The following is a 20,075-nucleotide window of genomic DNA, read 5'->3' on the forward strand; positions in this document are numbered from 1 at the left end:
ATCTCTGTCAAATTAATGGGTAAACTCAATATCACAAAAAAAGCAGAATAAAGTTATGCATTAAATGTATATGCATTATAAAAAAATAAAAAATAAAACAGTGCTAATTGTAACAGATACAGGCTTTATGAGCCTTTGGTTTGCTTACATGACCCTTGTTACATGCAAATCAGAAACACATCACACAAACTAGATTCTTACATTGATTGTAACAGAGGTCACATAAACAGCGTGAGTGTGTTCCCACTAAAGGGAGGGAGGTGTGACCGGCGTCCATACTGTTGGCAAGCGTGTGTGGGGAGACGTGTCATACTGTGAGGTGTCATGCACCTCTAGGGTTGTATGCTCGTCATACAGCGTGGAGCCAGTAGGGGGTGCTGTGACTGAATGGGAGAAGCCAGGGTAATGGCTGCTGGAGCCACGCAGGAACTGGGAGCCCAGGCTGTTGGACATTCCTCCAGACTGGGACACGGGTGTGAGTGAGGGGTTAGTCGTGGACCACAGGCTAGCGTACTGGCTGCAGATAGGGAGAGACCACAAGTTTGATATCACTCACAAGATCACACACTCGGCACCAGGACATAGACCACAGCCTACAGGGACGGAGACAGAGGTATCCATGAGATGGAGGATGGTGAAAGGAAGTGAAAAAGGAAGTTGATGTATGAGTAGCAGGAGAAAGATGAGGACACTACAGACCTGGGGTTTGTACAAGCGGTGGAACTATGGGTCATGGGCAGCATGCTGGAATGGGATGGCATCTGGAGACTGGACCAGTTGTCATGAGAAGGTAGCATGGACAGACAGCTCGAAGAGTTGTCAGAGTAACCAGCTGCAAGAGTATGACAGGAGACAAGAATGAAACCCTGAAGTGTATCACTTGCTATCTTTTATATATCGTGGCAGAGGTGTTTGCATGATGAGTATTATTCTTTTATTTCCGATAGCCCCAGATGACGATTCCACAGAATGAAACAGACCGATCTCCATCACATTCACAATTAATTACACCAGTGAAAACCAATGATATCTCATTACAAGAGTCATTAGATCCAGATGATGAATGGCCTTAATTAGAGCCCTACAGATTATGCTCAACAATCCCCACTATAGACCAATGACACATAGTGATGGCTAACACAGTCGTGTGTGAATATGGCTGCCCATGCATTCCCTGCCTGAAGCCTAGCTGTTTACAGCTTTCAGTGTCTGCTCACACAAAGGCCAAAGGAATGCAAAACATTCCCTGGTCAGCCACATTTGTTTGAGTTTCTTGTTAACGGCAGGGAGGAAGGGGTGTATGCCCTGGATGGTGGACACACACAGAGGGTGGGAAACACTCACTGGGGGAGCTGGTCCTATGGGTGTAGGGGCTGGTCGTGTAGGGTGCAGAGCGGTGGTTCCTCAGGGTGGAGTAGCGCTCACAGCCATGTGATGAGGACAGGGACAACGGGCTCCCGAACTGGCTGTGAGGACTGGTGGTTGGACAGAGAGAGCCTGTACCTGGGATAAACCAGCCACTCACTGAGCCCAGAGAGAACATAAGGAAAGATGGAGACGCATCAATACACCGTTTCCTTTACAACATTGAAAATAGAATAGCCTGTAATAATCAAATCGTTCACTTACATTGAGAATAGCTTGACTGTTGGTTTTCACTAACGTCGTCCATAATGTCCTTATGGTCAGTTCTGTTAAGGAGCAGCCAGACATAATGGATGTCAACAGAACACCTTGCAAACTAATACTGAACCCTAATGAGGGTCTAAGGATCAGCGTGTTTCACACATGCACACATTAAAACGTTGTATAGGAAATAATCTATAAAATAATCTTTCAAATGAAAGCAACATTGTCAAAATAGTAAGCATTGTCATACCTGTCTTTGGCATCCAGAAAGGCTTTAGCAAACGGATTGTATTTGATTTTAAGAGCTGTTATCTGAAATGAGGGGTGCAAATACAATCAATAATGAAATAATAATAATGAAATAATAACGGATTTCAATGAACAAAATGTTTTCATAATATTCTTGTAACTCAAATGACTAAAATAGTATGTGCTGTCTGTGCTGCCGCCGTGCGTAAATGTCTCGATTTTCTATTTTACGCAACAGAATAACCCCTCTGTTCTACAACTTCTCTATCATCCATGAACTCTAAACCAACATGACACAATGCCGATGCGTAATGACCACTTAGGGTTAGGGTTAGGGTTAGGGTTAGGGTTAGGGTTACCTCCTCGTTCTGGTAGGCTGTGACAGCGATGAACATGGTCTCTGGGAAGGAGTGGCTGGTGATCCTCCTCTTCGGGCCTCCGACGCGCACGATGTGGACACGCGGCTCGTACTTGTGCAAGGAGTTCAACATGACCTGAAACGTGCAAAAAGACACATTTGAACACAGATATACATACCAGTGTTTGAAATGCCAGTGCTCTTTCTTTTAATCGATAATAGTATTCAAGAACAGAGAAGGGTAGGGTGGTATGTCCGGGACCAGCAACATTTCGTGATGTTAGAATTCTAAGGTTCTATCTCCATTTTTGGCAAAATTGAGTTTTTTACATGAACTGATCCATTAGGTGTTTATTAATGCCTGTGTGGTGTTATTTTTAAAATGTTGACATTTTTGAGTTAGTAATTCATAAAATACAAAGGTTCCATCTCACAAAACAAAATGGAATGTAAAAACTTTGACGCTCAATATCTCTGAACTACCCTAAACGGAGATAGAACCTTATCATTCTAAACTCACGATTTGCTACATATTGATATTTTATTTGGAATATAAATATATAAAACATAAACATATAAAACATAATTTAATGAGAATGTCATTTCCTAACCTGTCCTCCTCCGTTGAGTTTGTTGGTGAGCTTGACTTTACTGAATGATACAGGAGCTTTCATCCAGTGGGCTCCAAAGTTTGGAGAGTCCGGGTGGATGTACACGCAGCTCGGGGCTTGGGGCTCTGGCTTTCCCCCCGGGACCCACTCCCCGTTCACATACTTCCATCTGTGGTGGTCGGCAGCCACGAAGTCGAGCAACACTGAGTACATGGCGTTCGGATCCACTCCAGAGACATTCACCCTCAGAACAGGAAACATGCGTCTTTGATGCAAACAAAAATAGAAATACAATTAAAAGCAGCAAAAAAGACTAATTTATCTTACATTAATCTGTTTGTTGTAAACATTTAAGTTAAAAGGGTCATTATGACAAATAACACTATAGATTTATTTCACATATTCCTATATGAAGCCTATCAGAATTTGAGGTGCTAAAAACCCCGTGCAACTTGAATATCACAGTGTCTGTAGGCCTTGGAAGTATATTTTTCGTTAACTTAATGAGATCATAGCAATAATATGTCACAACGTAAAATGACTTGTGTATTTCCTCATGTAGCTTTTCGTTTCAGAAAAATTAAATACTAAGAAGGCTTACAAATAGCCTAAATGTTTATTTATGAGTTATAATTAAACATTTTGTATTAATCTAGATTATGAATTTACCTGCCATTCTTGGTCACTATCATTTCATTAGTGAATTCCTTGAACTTTTGCCACAGTTCGTTCTCATCCAAGGAGACTTTGAGTTCCCTCTCTGTGGGGTCCCCCTTCTCGCTGCCAGCCTGCAGCTCGTTCTGCACCGCGCTGAGGAGGTGGTCCACCCGGGACTGGGGGGTCTTCCCAAGGCCGTCGGTGGCACCTGAGGCCATTCTATCCAGGAGCTCCAGGGTGGAAGAGTAAGGGATCCTCTGATCAAATAAAGTTGAGTGGGTGCTTTTGTGCTCCCAAATGTCTATTTGTCCCCTAGGTGTTTCTGACATGAACAGGATGCAATAATACGACTCTCTCCATTGTAGGGTTTCAGCTTTATACAGAGAATCCCTATCCCATTACCGGATAGGTCTTTAGAGGAACGCTGATTGGCTGAAGTTCCCTTTGATGCATGCCGTCTTTTCATCCATTGGTCAAACGCGGCCATCCCCCTGAGGATGACATTGTGTCTGAAGTCGAGTTCCCACAGCAAACTTGAATAAAGCCGCTTTACTTTATTACTTCAATCTGTCAATATTTACACCTACTATATCAAAGCCACACCTTGCAGTAAGGAAACACACATTCTACATGATAGTATAATCATTAGGCTACTTTACTCAACGAATGCAGTGGCCATTTAGAAGGCTACCAAAATGATTTATGCACATCAAAGTAACATCACTTTAATATTATACAATTCATACAAATATATACCTCAGAAAACAGGTAGATTCAAAACCGTTCCACTAATGTAAAAGTGTTGGACCTGGGGGAAGTGGTTTAGGGTGAGAAAAGGTAGAACACTATATAAAAACACCTCTCACAAATAAGGTTAGGGTTCGATTTAACAATAATTATTATGATTGTTAAATCAAATTCGTCAAACAAATAACCTCTGGAAAATAAATACTTATAAGTCACCAGACATACCTACAGTATTTCTCTTGACATAGATGCATATCCACAGATTTCTTGTTATTTTATCTATTTGCTCATAATTATTATAAACTGATAATGAATATCTTGGTATCTCTGTATCATTTTACTTTCTGAGGGTGTACAGCATTTATAATTCGTTTCTTGACAGTTAACTTGTAGTTTATTAGATTTTTGAATCAGTTATTAGTACACCATAATCTAAAACAAATGTTCAAAGCAGAACATTCATTTAGCAATTGGCAGAGGCTATCAACATGTAGCCTCCATTAAAATAACATAATTTGTGTTCACACAAAACAAGTGTTCATATATGAAGTAGCAAAGAGAGATGCCCATGGAAAACGAATTGATGATCATGTCACAAGTACAGTGCAGGCATATAGCAGATTACCCTTCAGAAAGGGGGTGATGTTGACAGGAGGTTATGCCAGAGAGAGCTTTTTTGGATCCACACCCTAGAAAGTCTACAACCGCTAGGTTTAAATGAGGATTTTGACATGAGCATTGTGAATGAATTACCATAGACCCTATACATTTACAACACCCTATTGTAAATATTTGATGTATTTTTGGCGGGTGTTTTCCTGTGTATATGGCTTTTGTAGTCCACTAAACCTAGGACTACAATTCCCTTGATGTCTAGCCACTAGGTGGAATCCTTTGATCCTTTGTGCATTTGGCTAATCAAGTGATGTCGTCTGAACCGTATATAACACTGCATTCACTTGTTACTGATGTATGCCTGAAGAAAGTCTATGAAAGACCGAAAGCTTATGCAATAAAAACATTGATTTTTGCACAGTTTTGAGTGTGCGGATGCTGCTTATTTTAATTCCAGTACAGTACCTGCCAGTAAAAAAAGAAGCATACTATGATTCCAGTGCACATAGGATTTTTAATTTTGCTTGATGTTATGTATATACTTTTTTCTTTCTGTCATGGCATCAACTTGGGGGTGGGCGTCTGTGTCCTGGTCATCACATCCAATGCAACACTCAACAGTCTGCATCCCCAGCATAATTATGCCAAAGCTTACAGTCGAAGTCTATCACCTAAACATGGGACAATAAAAAATTGCTTAAACTCAGAGAAATTCCCCCCAACAAATTCCCCCATCAATTGTAACGCTTTCAGAGAATTTGCTCACCCTCACAGGCTTGTGTTGACACAAATCTTCCATGGATATGGGCTCAGGTGTCTTGCTACAGTACATTACAGTGACCCCTGGTTTAGTCTGAGGATGTTTGTAGCTGGAGAAAAACACATCAGATGATTATAATGGATGTTCTTGTTGAGTCACACTGGTAGTATAGGGAGCAGAGTGAAGACATTGAAGGCTCAGGTGCACTACCCTGCAGGTGGTGTTGAGGTGAGCTCCAGTGTCGGGACAGTCTGATCATGTGTGCCGGTCCAGGCCTGTGACAGAGGAGGGAGGGGATGTTTTCTGGCACACCTCGTCTTCCCTGGTTTGGAGTGGATGCTTGGAAAAAGGTACTGCACCTATAGATGAATGCCCAGAAGAAATTAGTCAGAGGGTTAATTACCTATGAGGAAGACTATTAAAGGTCTACAAATAATCTCTCTATAAGTAAATATCCTATTAGTGAACATTTAAAAAGAAAATGCAATTAAAAAAATATATAAATGCAGCAATTACCATGTTACAATATCACAATATTTTTATTTAACATATCAATAATTGTGGCACACATGGTTTTGTTAGAAATATAGCTCAGAATATTTGCTCAGAATAATTAAAAGTAAATTAATACCTTTTAATTAATACAATGAATGTTTGAATGTTGAATGTTTCTCATTTCTTTCAGTGTGACATTAAGCTAATTCACCCAAAATAGATTTTTTATAACCCTTTTTACTCATCTTTACCAATAATCTGTGCCAATAATTGTGGAGGGCACTGTATAACAAATTGGAATAGCAGATATAACATTCATGTGTAACCTTCCATCGAGATGTCCAGTGTTGTGTTGTGTTGTGGCTGGGTTATATTACGAACCAAATCCTGGACTCTTGACTCCTCCTCCTGGTACACTGAGTGTTTGTCTCTGTCCAGCAGTCTGGCCGGGGGTTAACACCAAGCAGAGAAAAACCAACTCCACACAGTTTATACACAAGTTGAAAGAGCTCCTCATGATGCTTCTGATCCTGGGCTTTTTTTCTCATTCTTTTGGACGTCGTTAAAAAGTCAGTAATGCTATGTTCAGCTAGCAACAGTCTTACAGATTATATCTCAATAAAAACCAATGGTCATAGGCCTTCCTTTGAGAGCATAATGTAGATTTTGCATGACTGTCTGCTAGGATTGTTAGATAGGCCATCAACAGTACCAACCTCTGAGAAAGAGCCATGTTGGCGAGGGACCGGTCATGCATGTGCCTCAGCGTCCTCAGGTTCAGCTGTGATGCATGGCTCCTGTCAGGTATCTCTGGAATAACCTGAGCATGGATGTGACATGATGAAAAAAAAACGAATACTTCTTCCCTTCGTTTAACTTTATGCCCATCATGAACCACTGCAAGCCCAGTCCTCCAACGTATTGAATGACAGAACAATCACATGCCGCTTTGCTGAACTGAAATATAAAATGACTATCTATGAAAGTGATACATTTAACAAATATAAATGATCACCAATAGCTATCAGAGAGTTTACCAACCACAGAGAACATCTGAGTCTTTAGGTTCTTCAGAAAAGACGGGTGAAGAGTTGCAAACGTAGGGATCTTCACCTGTAGGTGGCAAAACAAGATTTATTTTTCATAAATCGTTTAGGAATTAATTTGGGAAGAGAAACTTGTTAGGAGTGTCCTGTGCTTTAATGTAGAGAGGTAACTATGGTGATAGATTATCAACGTCAGAGTGAGAGGTGTCACTGTGAGTGTCACTTCCCACAGTCCTTGTGTCCAATTTAGCGCCTAGCTCTCACACCCCACTCAGTGACACTCACACTAGGCCACTTCCTGATGTGGGGCATCCTGGGACTGGAATTAGACTAGACTATTGTGAATGCATGTCGTTGATCTACATGATCCTCTAACCCAGGAAGTCTCCCATTCACACACTCACAAAAGTGAGATTTTTTTCATTTTTTTGTTTGAATTGATCAAATGAATATGGCCAATGATTCCCCGCTGTCAACGTAGTAGGTTAGGACAGCCAATAGACACACACACATTTTAGTATCTTTATTTGCGTTCACATTTTACAATAAAATTCTTGAACACAAACATTAGTAGCTGCATCAGCATAGGACACACACACACACACACACACACACACACACACACACACACACACCAGTCCCCCACCAGACACTGTGAGGCAGAGTGTGTTCCTCCAGCGGTGATGGATGTCTCCAGGCAAGCGGTGGATCTGAGATGTTCCTCTGTCGCTCCCTCCCCCACTAGCTGTCAGCGCCCGCCAGGGTGAGTAATGCCCCAGTCCACTGGCCCTGACCAGTCCTGTCTGCCCACTGTTTGCCTTCCCCTGCGCTTCCTCCAGCCAGGCCCAGGCTCTGTTTGCCCAGGTCCATTTTGACACAGATGTGTGAGAAAAATGAGTCCTGCATGCTTGTCTATATGCCCAGCTCAACCTCTTTTTCCATACCTCTATCTCTTGCTGCTCGCTCTCCGGCTGTTTCTGGTCTTCTGATGGTCTTTAGTCTAAAATGTCTCTCCCAATCTTGCATTCTTCCTTCCTACAGTTAGTCACCATTCTACTCCGTTAACTCTCTCCCATCTCCCTGTTCTCCATACCTTTTTCCTGGTTTTTATGAATCAATCAACTCTGCGTTTCAACAAGTCTGATCAATGCTGACAGAAAATTATTCATGTTTTTTGGGGAGTCAAAACCTAGCAACCCACCTTTCCTCACTCTAATTAACTCTCGTCTTAGCTACTGTCATTCATATTTGAGACAGACAGACAGACAGACAGACACACAGATAGACAGACACACAGATAGACAGACAGACAGACAGAGACAGGCATATGGAATACATTTATTTATTAGTTATTATACCAATATACAGTACGTCTGACAGACCATGTGCCTGTGTGAGTATGTATGTGCTGGTAGGTGGGTCTGAGTGTGCTAGTGTGTGAGTATGTATGTATGTATGTGCTAGTGTGTGGGTCTGAGTGTGTGGATTTGGAGAAGGTGTCAGGGGATGACTCCTGCAGGTGTGTTTGCCTCTCAGTGGCCCTGTTAGGGGGGATTACTGCCCCTGCGGTTTGACACTTACCTTAGGAAACATTTGCTCAGTTTCATCCTGTTCCTGCTGCTGTTTGCCAGTGCCATTGAGAAGAAGGGCTGCAGAGCTCACCGTGGGCCCTTTCTTGGAGAGAGTGATCTGGAAGACCAAAACAGACTCACACATTATAATATTATGGCCGCACATTAGCCTTTATAAGGCATGGGCAGCACCACATACAGTACACCTCAATTCAAGTCCTATGGATATAAGTGACTGTTTACTACGGAGTACCCTATCAAGTCTGGTCTACACTTTACTGTGATCGTAACAATAATATGATCATAACAACAGTTGTTACAAAGGAAGTTCCCATATTAAGTCGGCTACCCAAAAGATGATTATCATGGATGTGTAAGGATCTGGTAGGAGTACGTCCGGTAAGAGATGAACCAAGGGGGGGGCTTGTGTCAATGGAACCAAGGGGGGGGGGGGGCTAACCTTTCTGTGTTGCCCAGCTGGCAGCCCTCTTTGTGGGAGAACGCTGTGCCGGTCCACACCCTAAGTGTGATGTGTGACCCGCACAGTACGTGTCGGGTTGTTAATATATTCCTAATGATGTGCTACTTCTCAAGGGTAGCCAAGGCGAGGCGCAGCTCACACCCGATAACACTGCACACCCGGGTGATGACACACTTTGTCTGCTGGGTGCAAACTGGCCTCGGACAGGGCTCTCTGAGCAAGACACAGTTTACTCACAGCACGGTGTAGCAGGTAACAGTCCCATACAAACCCCAGGAGCTGTACAGACGCCGAGAGGGGGAGGACGTCCAGTGATATGAGGGCAAACAGATAGAATGATGTAGAGAGATAGACCGAAGACAAAGGCATAGGGCTAGACATGAGCAGCAGTAGTGTAAAGATGGGTGACCTATCCCAATGAATATATGAAAAACATTTGTCTCAGTCAGTAGACCCTTTCTCATACAATGTTTCCATGTAATGAGGTCCAAATATTGCAGTATGCTATGTACTGACATATCTAATTCTCCATACAGATCATATGGGCCCGTGAAATTCAACACACTCGAGAGATCATGACTTGATGTCCATATGGTGAATGAGTGGTTAGACTAACAATAATTCATACCTCCTGATAATCAACATATATAAATAGCTGAACAGATGGACAGTGGAGTGGATGGATCGGTTGATACTTAAACGAACTAAGGCAAGGCCTACTCTGACTTTCCATATTTTGGCTTCGGCTCTAATTGCTTTTATTTTGGGGAGATGGGGGAGAGGGTATTTATCGTAGACATGGGGAATGCGCCTTGGCACCGCAGAACTGGGAGCAAAGAGAGATGTCGACAGGCCATGTTTGTCTGAGGAGCGGTGAGAATTCACAAATGGAAGACTTGTTAGTGCGAGCTTTTTCTACTCTTCTTACCAGCATCCTAATGTCTCAGGCCAAATTACTGGCCGGCCCTGACTAACATCAACATCATGCTCTTCTTAAACAGCGTGAGGTAGGCCCTCATTGACAACTAGGGTGTCAGTGGATCATCAACATATAAGACCAAAGTAGGTGTCATGAACAAAGGATACTGCACAGAAGATTCTGATGAATATGATTTACATAGTTGTATAACTATTTTATCTGATCTGTGGCTATTTACTTATTTGATTACCTATTACTGAAAACACAAACAAGCCCGTCACTTACAAACCTGTGTTACAGCAGAAAAAGAGGGCAAAAAACAATCCATGATTTGTGACAATAAAGGAAAGAATATGACAAACAGAAAGGACACAAACATTGCCAGATTATCCTCGCAGAGCTCTGTGTCAACGCAACAGTGTTTAACTGGAAGCCCATAAACCTGTACAAAAGAGGAGTCTCCAAACATCTGCTCACGGTCCTGGCATGAAGTGACACCAGAGGACCAATTGATACGTCTCTATTGTAAAGGACATAATTAAGACATTTTACCCTGGGTGATGTTTGGAGGAGTCTGCGGAGCAGTCAGGCGAGGTGAGCTACTACAACACAGGGGTCAGATTGTTGTTTGGTCGTCTCACTTCTACGTGAGCAATCAGCCCTCTCCTTCAAGGGGGCCGGTACTAAACAAGCCTCTAGTGGCGTCTGTGTTTGCTCAGGAGAGAGCAGGACAAACAAGAGCCCTAAGTAGGAAGTAGGGGCCGTGGGCCGAACGCCTGAACTACTCATCCCCGGGCCTCCCCAGGAGTGGAGGGCTCGTCACGGTGTGGTGACAGGCTCGCTAATACCCTCCAGAGCTGAGGGGCATGAGGGGTCAGTCTGCAGATAAAGTGCCTATTAGAGAGCTTAGGGCGCCGAAGAGTCACAGGGTGACTATTTTATATATAAAACTTAATATACCCTGTATCCATCCCAAACCCTAACCTTATAACTTGAGGAATTACCGTTGAGGTTTTTGCTTTGTTGTATAAATATAAATATGTATACAAGTAAAGTACTATTTAATTTGACTTGAAAAGCTACCATGATTTACCATGACTGAGGAAGAATATGCCTATATAATACTTTTACTCCAGCCAGCATTGACATAAACTTGAGCAGAGACTCACTTGGTCCTGGTGTCCACTCTCTGAAGTGGTGATGTGAATTCTAGGGTTTGATCCCAACATCTCCTGCTGCGCCCATCCTTCTGTCATTACATCAGGTGCAGATCTGCTGCCAATCACTGTGAACATCAACATATATATATCACTCACATATCAGGCCATTTAAGGCTACACTTAGAACAAGTACACGAAGTCGTACCTGCATGTCACATTGTGTGAAGGACTTATAAGATAGGACAAGAAAAAACACAACAACTACTCAACTCCTCTCCCTTATCTCCTGTAGACCTTTCTGTAGCTGGGTTGGACCACGTTTGTGGTTGATAGACTTAAAGAACTCTTCTTGGTCTTGGTGGGTTTTAAGGCATCCGTGTCGGGCCAACTGCTTCTGAAGGTCCAGGATCTCAGGGGGTAGATAATATACAGACAGCTGAGCAAATCAGTCCTTGCTGCTCTTGATTATCAACAGGAAGCCTAAGATCTTAAATATTTTCTCACATATTGACAATGTTTAATGCCTACCAGGTGGTAGCTGGTTTTAGGAAGTGACCGTAGGTAGGTGTCATCATGGGAGAAAGTAGAACAGGTAAGCTTTTTCGGTTTCTGAAGAGGGAAAGACAGAAAGACAGGTAGAGTTAAACAGAGACAGAGAGAGAGAGAAAGACAGAAAGACAGGTAGAGTTTAAACAGAGACAGAGAGAGAGGGAAAGACAGAAAGACAGGTAGAGTTGAACAGAAACAGAGAGAGAGAAAGACAGAAAGACAGGTAGAGATGATCAGAGACAAGAGAGAGGGAGGGACATGTGCGGATATGGACTTAAAGCAGGTGGCTCGTCTTTTCAGAGGCTGGGGAAAGAGAACACACAGAAATGAGAAGTAAACAGGCGTCCACAGGAAGCCATTAACTTCAGCGAGGACTGATTAGGACCCAGCAGGTGTCCTTGGCCATGCCTTGCTTTGGTCCAAGTCTTTGACAGAGCCTGTTGGTCTGTGCTGAGGAAACAAAAGCAGTTTCATTTGCTTAGCAATTTGTACCAAAGGATTCCTACTGGGAAGCTCATAAAATTCTTTATGAAGCCTTCTTTGTCTCCCCCCCAAGTGCAAGTCATTAGAGAAGACAATTACAGCCTTGCTGAAGAAGCCTTGCTCTTACAGGAAGAGACAGATAAGGCCGGACTTCTCACAAGCTCTATCAAGTTCCTCTGAAACATTATTGCTCTCCCCCCCCACACAGTCAAAGTCAATAGCATGTCTTTAGCAAGTGTTGAATTGTTTTAAAAAATCAAGTTCAGAAATAGCTAGTCAGGCACATCATTTTACACTTTCATGGTTTTTCCACAATGTTTGAACAAAGTCACATTAACACCAGAAAAATTATAATCGTTTGGGGATACAAATCAATAGTTGGAAGTCAATCATTAAATCAACAAGATAAGACTGTAACACACCATTTGTTTTAAACGCAGAATGTGCATCTGAACCATAGTGATACTGATCAGAGACTAACGACTAGGTAATTCTATAGTGCTCTGCCTTCATGCCCCAACCCCTAGTACTGTATATCCCACCAAAGAAAGATACTACCCTAACTGTTCAGGGGGGATGTTCAAAGGATCACATTGTATCTCTAATGGTTTAAATTGCCAGGGACAGTGGGCCTTTGGTTTATAAGATTGTGTATTTGAGCTCAGACGCACGCAGTCTTGTGGTGGGGGGAGGTGTTTGGTGGTTAGGATGGGAGGGCTGGGGGCATTGTATGTTTAGATAGGACCACCGTAGACAATGAATCAAACCCTGCCGAGTGGCGCTATCACTATCACAGAGGAGACCTTCAGGCCAAGGTAAGAGGCGCGATCTCCATCACCCGACACGACACCAGGGAAACAGCCTCAGCTCCTGGAACCTGGAAGCTGCCACTCACAAGGTGCCAGGCTCACACACAGGGACTGATTTAGAGAGACTATCCAACTTTAAATGGACACTTTCTATTTAGAATGGTACAAAGGGAGAATAGTTGAGTGTTCTTCTTTTCACCAGGAATAGGTTAGATATAGTATTGCAACACTCACTTGTAGTTTGTGTCCTTATGCTGCCTCCTGTAGGCAATTTGCTATTACAGGACTCCTTCCAGTGTGTGTGTGTGTGTGTGTGTGTGTGTGTGTGTGTGTGTGTGTGTGCGTGTGTGTGTGTGTGCGTGTGTGTGTGCGTGCGTGCGTGCGTGCGTGCATAGGTGTGTGTGTGTGTGTGTGTGTGTGTGTGTGTGTGTGTGCGTGCGTGTGTGTGCGTGCGTGCGTGCGTGCGTGCGTGCATAGGTGTGTGTGTGTGTGTGTGTGTGTGTGTGTGTGTGTGTGTGTGTGTCTGTGTGTGTGTGTGTGTGTGAGTGTGTGTGTGTGTGTGTGTGTGTGTGTGTGTGTGCATAACTTCTGTGTTCTCTTGAATGTTAAGCTGGGAGGATTAATTAGTTAGTGTGCTTCACCTGTTTATTTGCATTAGCTATTGGATGCGTGCTGGGCGCCTCCCAACGTTGCTTCAGCTCCCGTCTCTGGGAATGGATCTTCTCTCTGAGCAGGGAAGCATAATGACAGTGCAGGACATCTCTGAGACGGTGGATGTTTCTGTATGCCTCTAGGTGGCGCTGAAAGACAGGAAAAAATCTAAAATAAAAACCCACTCATTACTGTAGTTAAAAAGAAGTACTGTCTGAAATAGTATGTGAGGGTGCCAAAAAAGACTATTCATCAGTTTTGAAGAATGGTTAGAGTTGACAGCAAACATTTTGTTTACCATTGATAAGGAGCAGTCACAATGTAAAGGAACGTTTTCATTTTCCACAATGACGTGCTGTCGGACCTATCAAAGGCAGCCATGGTCTCAACTGTATCCTCAAGGCTGTAGTTGTGGGCAGTACTCAAGTTGTAAAAGAACATCAGGGGTGATGGATTTTATCATATGGGGACAATTTTAGCATCCCCACAGCGTCATTGACTTCAGTGTCAGTGACTTGGTAAAAATGTCATTGCGTGTGTGCGTGCCCCCTCACCCACAGGATTTTACTCAATATGCTAAAACTAAATGTTGAAATAGCAGTAATATCACGTTCATTGATAAAATGACATAAGGGATGGAAAGGGGGGATGGCAGTTTTAGAAGGGGGATGATTTTGACCGTTTTTATTTCAGGGGGGGGATGCCATCCCCCCTCATCCCCCCTCAACTCCAGTGCTGGTTGTGGGGTACCTGATCAAGAATAGCCTGCTGCCTGACCCTGGCCTCCTGATCAGGGTCACTGCCAGGGACATCCTGACACTCTGCCTCCGTCTCTCTGTCCCGGCTCAGCCTCTTCCCCCCATGACGAGGATTGTCTTTACTTGCTGTCTGTCAACAGCCAAAAAAAGAGGTTGGATGGAATTAGGGAGGACGTCAGCCTATATAACCACTCAAAGATACAATAATTAAGCTGTTATCTGCATTAAGCCTCTCGGTGTGAAAGACTGTCTTCTTATCTAATAATACTAGCCCATTATTATGGAGGGGGCTCAATGTGTTACACAACAACTGTTAGCCTATGTTAATAGAAATGTTTTCATAAGGCAATATGTGATTATGTATAAATGTGTTAACACACACAGAGCGATAGGAAAGAGAATGGGGTGGCAGTAGCGCAGGCGGTAGAGCCGCCGTCTAATGATCGCAAGGTTGGCAGATCGGCGGTTCGAGCCCCGGCTGGCCTCATGTCAAAGTGTCCTTGGGCAAGACACTGAACCCCAAATTGCATGGTAGCTTGCCGCCTTTGGTGTGTGAATGGGTGAATAAGAGGCCATTGTAAAGCGCTTTGGAATAAGGTGCTATATAAGTCAGTCCATTTTAGAATGGATGGAAGAAGAAAGGAAAGGATATGCAATACATAGAGAGAGGTAGTGTAAGGCGAAGACGAATACTGACATATTAAATGAAGCTGAATTAAAACACACAACTTGTATCATCGGGTGTTGTGTCCTGAAAAGCCAGTAGTGTGTGTGCTGCCTGATAGTCATAGTCCACACAAATGTGACATTATTTGGCATTGAGAGTGGGGGATGTACATGGGGGATGTACTGTACGTGTGGCTGAGTTGAGCAAGGTGCTAACAATGCTTAGCTTGTGGGTTCGATTCCCGCTGGGACCATATATACTGAAATGTATGTGTTACGGTACATGTAGGAATACGGTACATGTGGGAAAACTAGGGTTAGGGTTAGGTGCTAAGGCGCTACGGTTAGGGTTAGGGTTAGTGGTAGGTTTAGGGGTAGGGTTAGGGTTAAACATGCCAGCATGTACCAAGTCGACGTAGCACCTAACCCTAACCCTAGTTTTCCCACATGTACCGTATTCCCACATGTACCGTAACATGCACTCATTGCAATGTAAGTCGCTTTGGATAAAAGCGTCAGCTAAATAGCATATGTACATGTCAGTGCAGGGAGAAGGTGGAGAGAAGACTATTGCTTTCTCATCTGGACGTCTTCATCAGCCCCTCCTGCTGGGAGCGCTCTCCCCTGCCTGTCGCTTCTCTGGCTGCCACCGAATGTCTACATGACCAAGGTTTATGGGCCGAGCCTGTTCAGGAAGTGGTCGATTTGTCTTCTCTCACAAAGGGCGATTAGAGGGAGGCAAACTGTATCAGGTCTGTTGCCACAGTAATACTATAGAGGCAGGGTGGAGAGGCCTGCAGTTCTCTTAGCAGAGCCTACACATGGTGTGAGAGATATGACGCACAGGATGAAGGCAGCAGCATTCTTCTGCAGGGCCTGCCACTATGAATCAGATGTGGACAATATCGCTGTCCAGGGCTACCCACTTAGACTACTCTGAACATTTGATAAGGAGATGGGGCGGGGGGGGGGAAGTCCATAGAATTCCAAAGTTTGTTCTCTCAGAGATAACTCCCGGCCCCTGTGACTGGTCCTTATCCCAACGAGCGAGGATGAGACACACTTTAGACGGGCCGAGGACATTGAAAGGGATGGACAACCTGAGGGGACTGACCAGAGTCATGTGTGGGCAGTGAAGAAGGCGTCTGCTAAATGCCAAAAATGTAAAAACGTAAATAATTAGAGAGAGAGGGGGGCGGGGGGGGGGGGGGGGCAGAGGGGGGGGGAAGTGGTAAAGGAAAAGGAAAATATAGAAAGAGACAGAGACACTTCAAAACCTACATATTCAATCTCGCCTTTTAAATGGCCATCTTAGTTGTTGCTTTATCTTCTTTGCTCTTTGTGAAGCGCATGGGGTCACATTTTGTGAGAAATGCGCTATACAAATACAATTTGATTTGATATGATTTGAGAGAGAGAGAGAGGTGAATAAACAGGGAGAACGACCAGTGTGGGGGAGGGGTTAGCGCTACCAAATGAAATAGCACAGTAGGGCAGACTGTGTGTGTTTCCAGTTGTAGCCAAGACAACCAACCCAGCAGTTGCTCATTCCTGCTTCCTTTATCCTACTTTAAGTATAATGGACAGGAACACAGAAGGGTTTGATTCTGTAAAGCTCGAAGATGATGTAAGCTAATTTAAACAGATAGAATTTAGGACAGATAGAACTGTGAATAGCGCCACTATAGAAGAGATGCTTCCCTCGACCAGACAGAGATGAATACCACCAACGAGAGAAGTGGGTGGGAGGCACAGTAAACAATGCCATGATTGAGATTTCACAATGGCTCCCCACAGTGGCGTCACATCATGCCATCACAGGTACCATGGAGAAAGAACTAGCCCTTGGTACAGTGTCTGCGGGACCATGACCTCAGACGTCATAATAGAAGTCACTTACTTGTTCACTTATGTATTGCTCCTAATGTCCTGATATTGTGAAGTCACATGAGAAGCATATTGGGCCTATATATGGTTGTCTGTCTTAGAATATAATAGTTAGTGTACACAATTCATGTTTGTAATAATTGGTTGGTTCAAACAATTAGCTATGGTTGTCTGCTATTCAATGGCCATTACAATCTGTAATCAATGGTTATTGAAGAAGAATAACATTTACAAATGGGTTACTAAGCAATAAACAAACAAACATGCAAGACACACCCTCTGTTAAATTGAATCAATTATATTGCTGCTAGTTTGAGTTACCTTTTTTAAACAAGTAGGTGACCAGTATGTATCCAAGATGGAGGGCAGACTGCTTGACTGGTGGATGTCTTTACACTTGGATGTCATTGTAATGCCATCAACAAGCAAACACCTTTCCTACTGAGACAGAACAGCAGGCAAACGGCAAAGCTTTTAGAATAAACTTGGTAAAAAAAGTAACACCATGGGTGTATTACAGTGAGTAGTAAATTGTAATATAGCTGTTATAACCGTAGCTGTTATATCTGAGGCTTGCATTACTCACAAGGAGAGATTTTAACACACATCTTTTGTGTTTGTCAGCATTTCTAAAACATGTACACTCGTGTAATTACACAAGTGTGTAAAGGTTGTAATTACACTGTACTAACATTTATAATGCATATACTATGCATTATAAAAAGAGACTGAATAACAATGTTATTTTAATAAACATAACATACCTGCAATGTGAATCAGAATCAGAATATATTTAACATAAACATTACTAAAGATAATAGTTGTTTATACGATCAAATATGAGGAACAACAGATGATGCAACCCCTAGAGACTGAAAAATAAGTAGGCCTATATATTTAGTATATTTCAAAATGGCTTACCATTGAATTCAATGAGTGACCCTTACAAACAAACTCAACCTTTCAAAATGCTTTGCTCTCTCACTACCCTGTTGCCTTATACCGCATGTCAAAGGATTTTGAGTAACACCCAGAGTGCACTGCTCTCTCAATAAAATGATGGTTACCAAGTTACAGTGAACAATGTGACCACAAACACATACACACACACACACACACACACACACACATACACTCCACTCTCTCCTTCTGTCTGACTCCCTCTCTCTCACACACACTCACACGCACGCACGCACACACACACACACACACACACACACACACACACAACTTTGACTAACAATCATAGTGACCTCCATCCTAGAATAGGTATAGCATAGCATAGAGTACAGCACAGTGTTTTATCTGTACAGTATAGTATAGTGGATAGTGTATATAGCCTTTATTTATGTAAACCAGCTCCTTTCCCTTCTTGTTTTTTTAGTTTTTTTTTCTTTCCTAGCACCAGGGGAGCCCCCCCCTCCCAAATTTCGTTGTTTGGTACCTGTACTATATCAATGACAATAAAGACCATTCATTCATAACTGATTGAAATCATGAAATATTGATGTTATTACGTGAGGATTGACGACAGTAGTAAGCCTATATATATTTTTAGCTTTCACATATTCACAGCTTAGCTTGTTTGGGTTTCCCATGCGCCAGGGGATAATTGAATTGGCATTTTGATCACACAAATGGAAACAACTTTATTTATTCTCTGAAATGTACTAATGTACTAACTGTGTACGCTACATCACAATACTCACCCAGACGCATCTAATCCTTACTCACGGCAGGTGTCCAATCTTTACGCCTCACTCATCTAACAGGTGAACATAGGACAGCTCATCCAGTAGCTACAGCTCATCACCTCTGAGCTGTTTTTAACATTTGTGATATTTGAATGTTCCTGACGAAGCTTGTAACATACCATGCGTTTCACGTTTTAAAACTTTTTAGTTCTGTGATATTTGAATGAATTGAAGAATATTTTTGACTTGACCACTTGAAAAGATTGTAATAAAAACTTTGTTCAGTTTTCTTTCGTCTGAACTGTATTGTGTACATTTCAAATAGACTTTTAACTGCCTGCAGTTTTCTCATCATTTGGGGCGACCATCTGTCATGTGGGGTAACCAACGATTGGCAATAACTCTACTAAATTCAAAATAGAATATCCATCAGTTTTGGCTCAAATATTAATCAACTGTATACCATGCTTAAGTGGATATTATCTGTACACATTTTAAATCAGTTTTATGGGTTTTAGAGCGAAAATTGGTATTGTAACTGCATTACAAGGGAGACACTGCCATTATAGAATAAACTTGTCAAATCGTGGTTCACAAAAAATGAAAGGGCACACAAGCCTGTCTTTCTTAAACTGTTTATTTAATTACTGATACTTGTTAAAATATTAGTAATGTTGAGGAAATATATTAATTTTTAGATAAATTACGGTCGCCCCAAATGACTTTTTTTTAAAGTGTCCTATTAATTCAACTTTAAAAACACTAAAATCTCTTAATTTTTAGTTTTTGCTTAAATGTATATGTACACTACATTCCAAATGTTTGAACAATGGGCAAATATACCCTTATTTTTAGTATTTAAAAATTGGCCTGTTCAAAAGTCTTATCCGTCAATGACCCATACTCATAGTTTCCCCTTATCAGTACCATAGGCTAGGTGGTTTTTAACATGATGTGCCTCACAATAATGGATGTGCGTAAAATCGACAGACTGCGCAAGCGAGACTATCATTAACCCTATACTAATTGACACGAAATCTAAGGAGCGTAGTTTGTCCAAATGACACAAAATAAATGTCGTTGTTTGGTACCTGTACTGTAGCAATGACAATAAAGTCCATTCATTCATTCATTCATTCACAAGGTAGCCACAGTCTTTGAGAAAAGACGCTTTCTAAAGGCATCATTCTTCACTTTGGACTTGTTGACTTTGAGCATTGTAGCTGGCAAGTCCCCGAAAGCCTCGTGTCGATCAATTATGATACCTGAATGACCTCATT

General features: G+C 42.4%; 1 protein-coding gene across 1 annotated transcript; it reads right to left on the bottom strand.

The window, feature by feature from the left end:
* Positions 1 to 246: 246 nt before the first annotated feature.
* On the bottom strand, positions 247 to 3,740 carry tbxtb (T-box transcription factor Tb; the record flags this gene model as incomplete). Its single annotated transcript, XM_080532309.1, has 8 exons — positions 3,517 to 3,740; positions 2,848 to 3,112; positions 2,238 to 2,372; positions 1,880 to 1,941; positions 1,630 to 1,691; positions 1,345 to 1,524; positions 696 to 832; positions 247 to 513 (listed from the first exon to the last, which is right to left on the bottom strand). The coding sequence occupies exons 1-8, from the start codon at positions 3,720 to 3,722 to the stop codon at positions 247 to 249; spliced, it is 1,314 nt and encodes a 437-aa protein (XP_080388435.1). The 5' UTR covers positions 3,723 to 3,740.
* Positions 3,741 to 20,075: the final 16,335 nt, after the last annotated feature.

Source organism: Nansenia antarctica (assembly GCF_963989245.1).
Source record: "Nansenia antarctica genome assembly, chromosome: 1".
Classification (NCBI taxonomy): Eukaryota; Metazoa; Chordata; class Actinopteri; order Argentiniformes; family Microstomatidae; genus Nansenia; species Nansenia antarctica.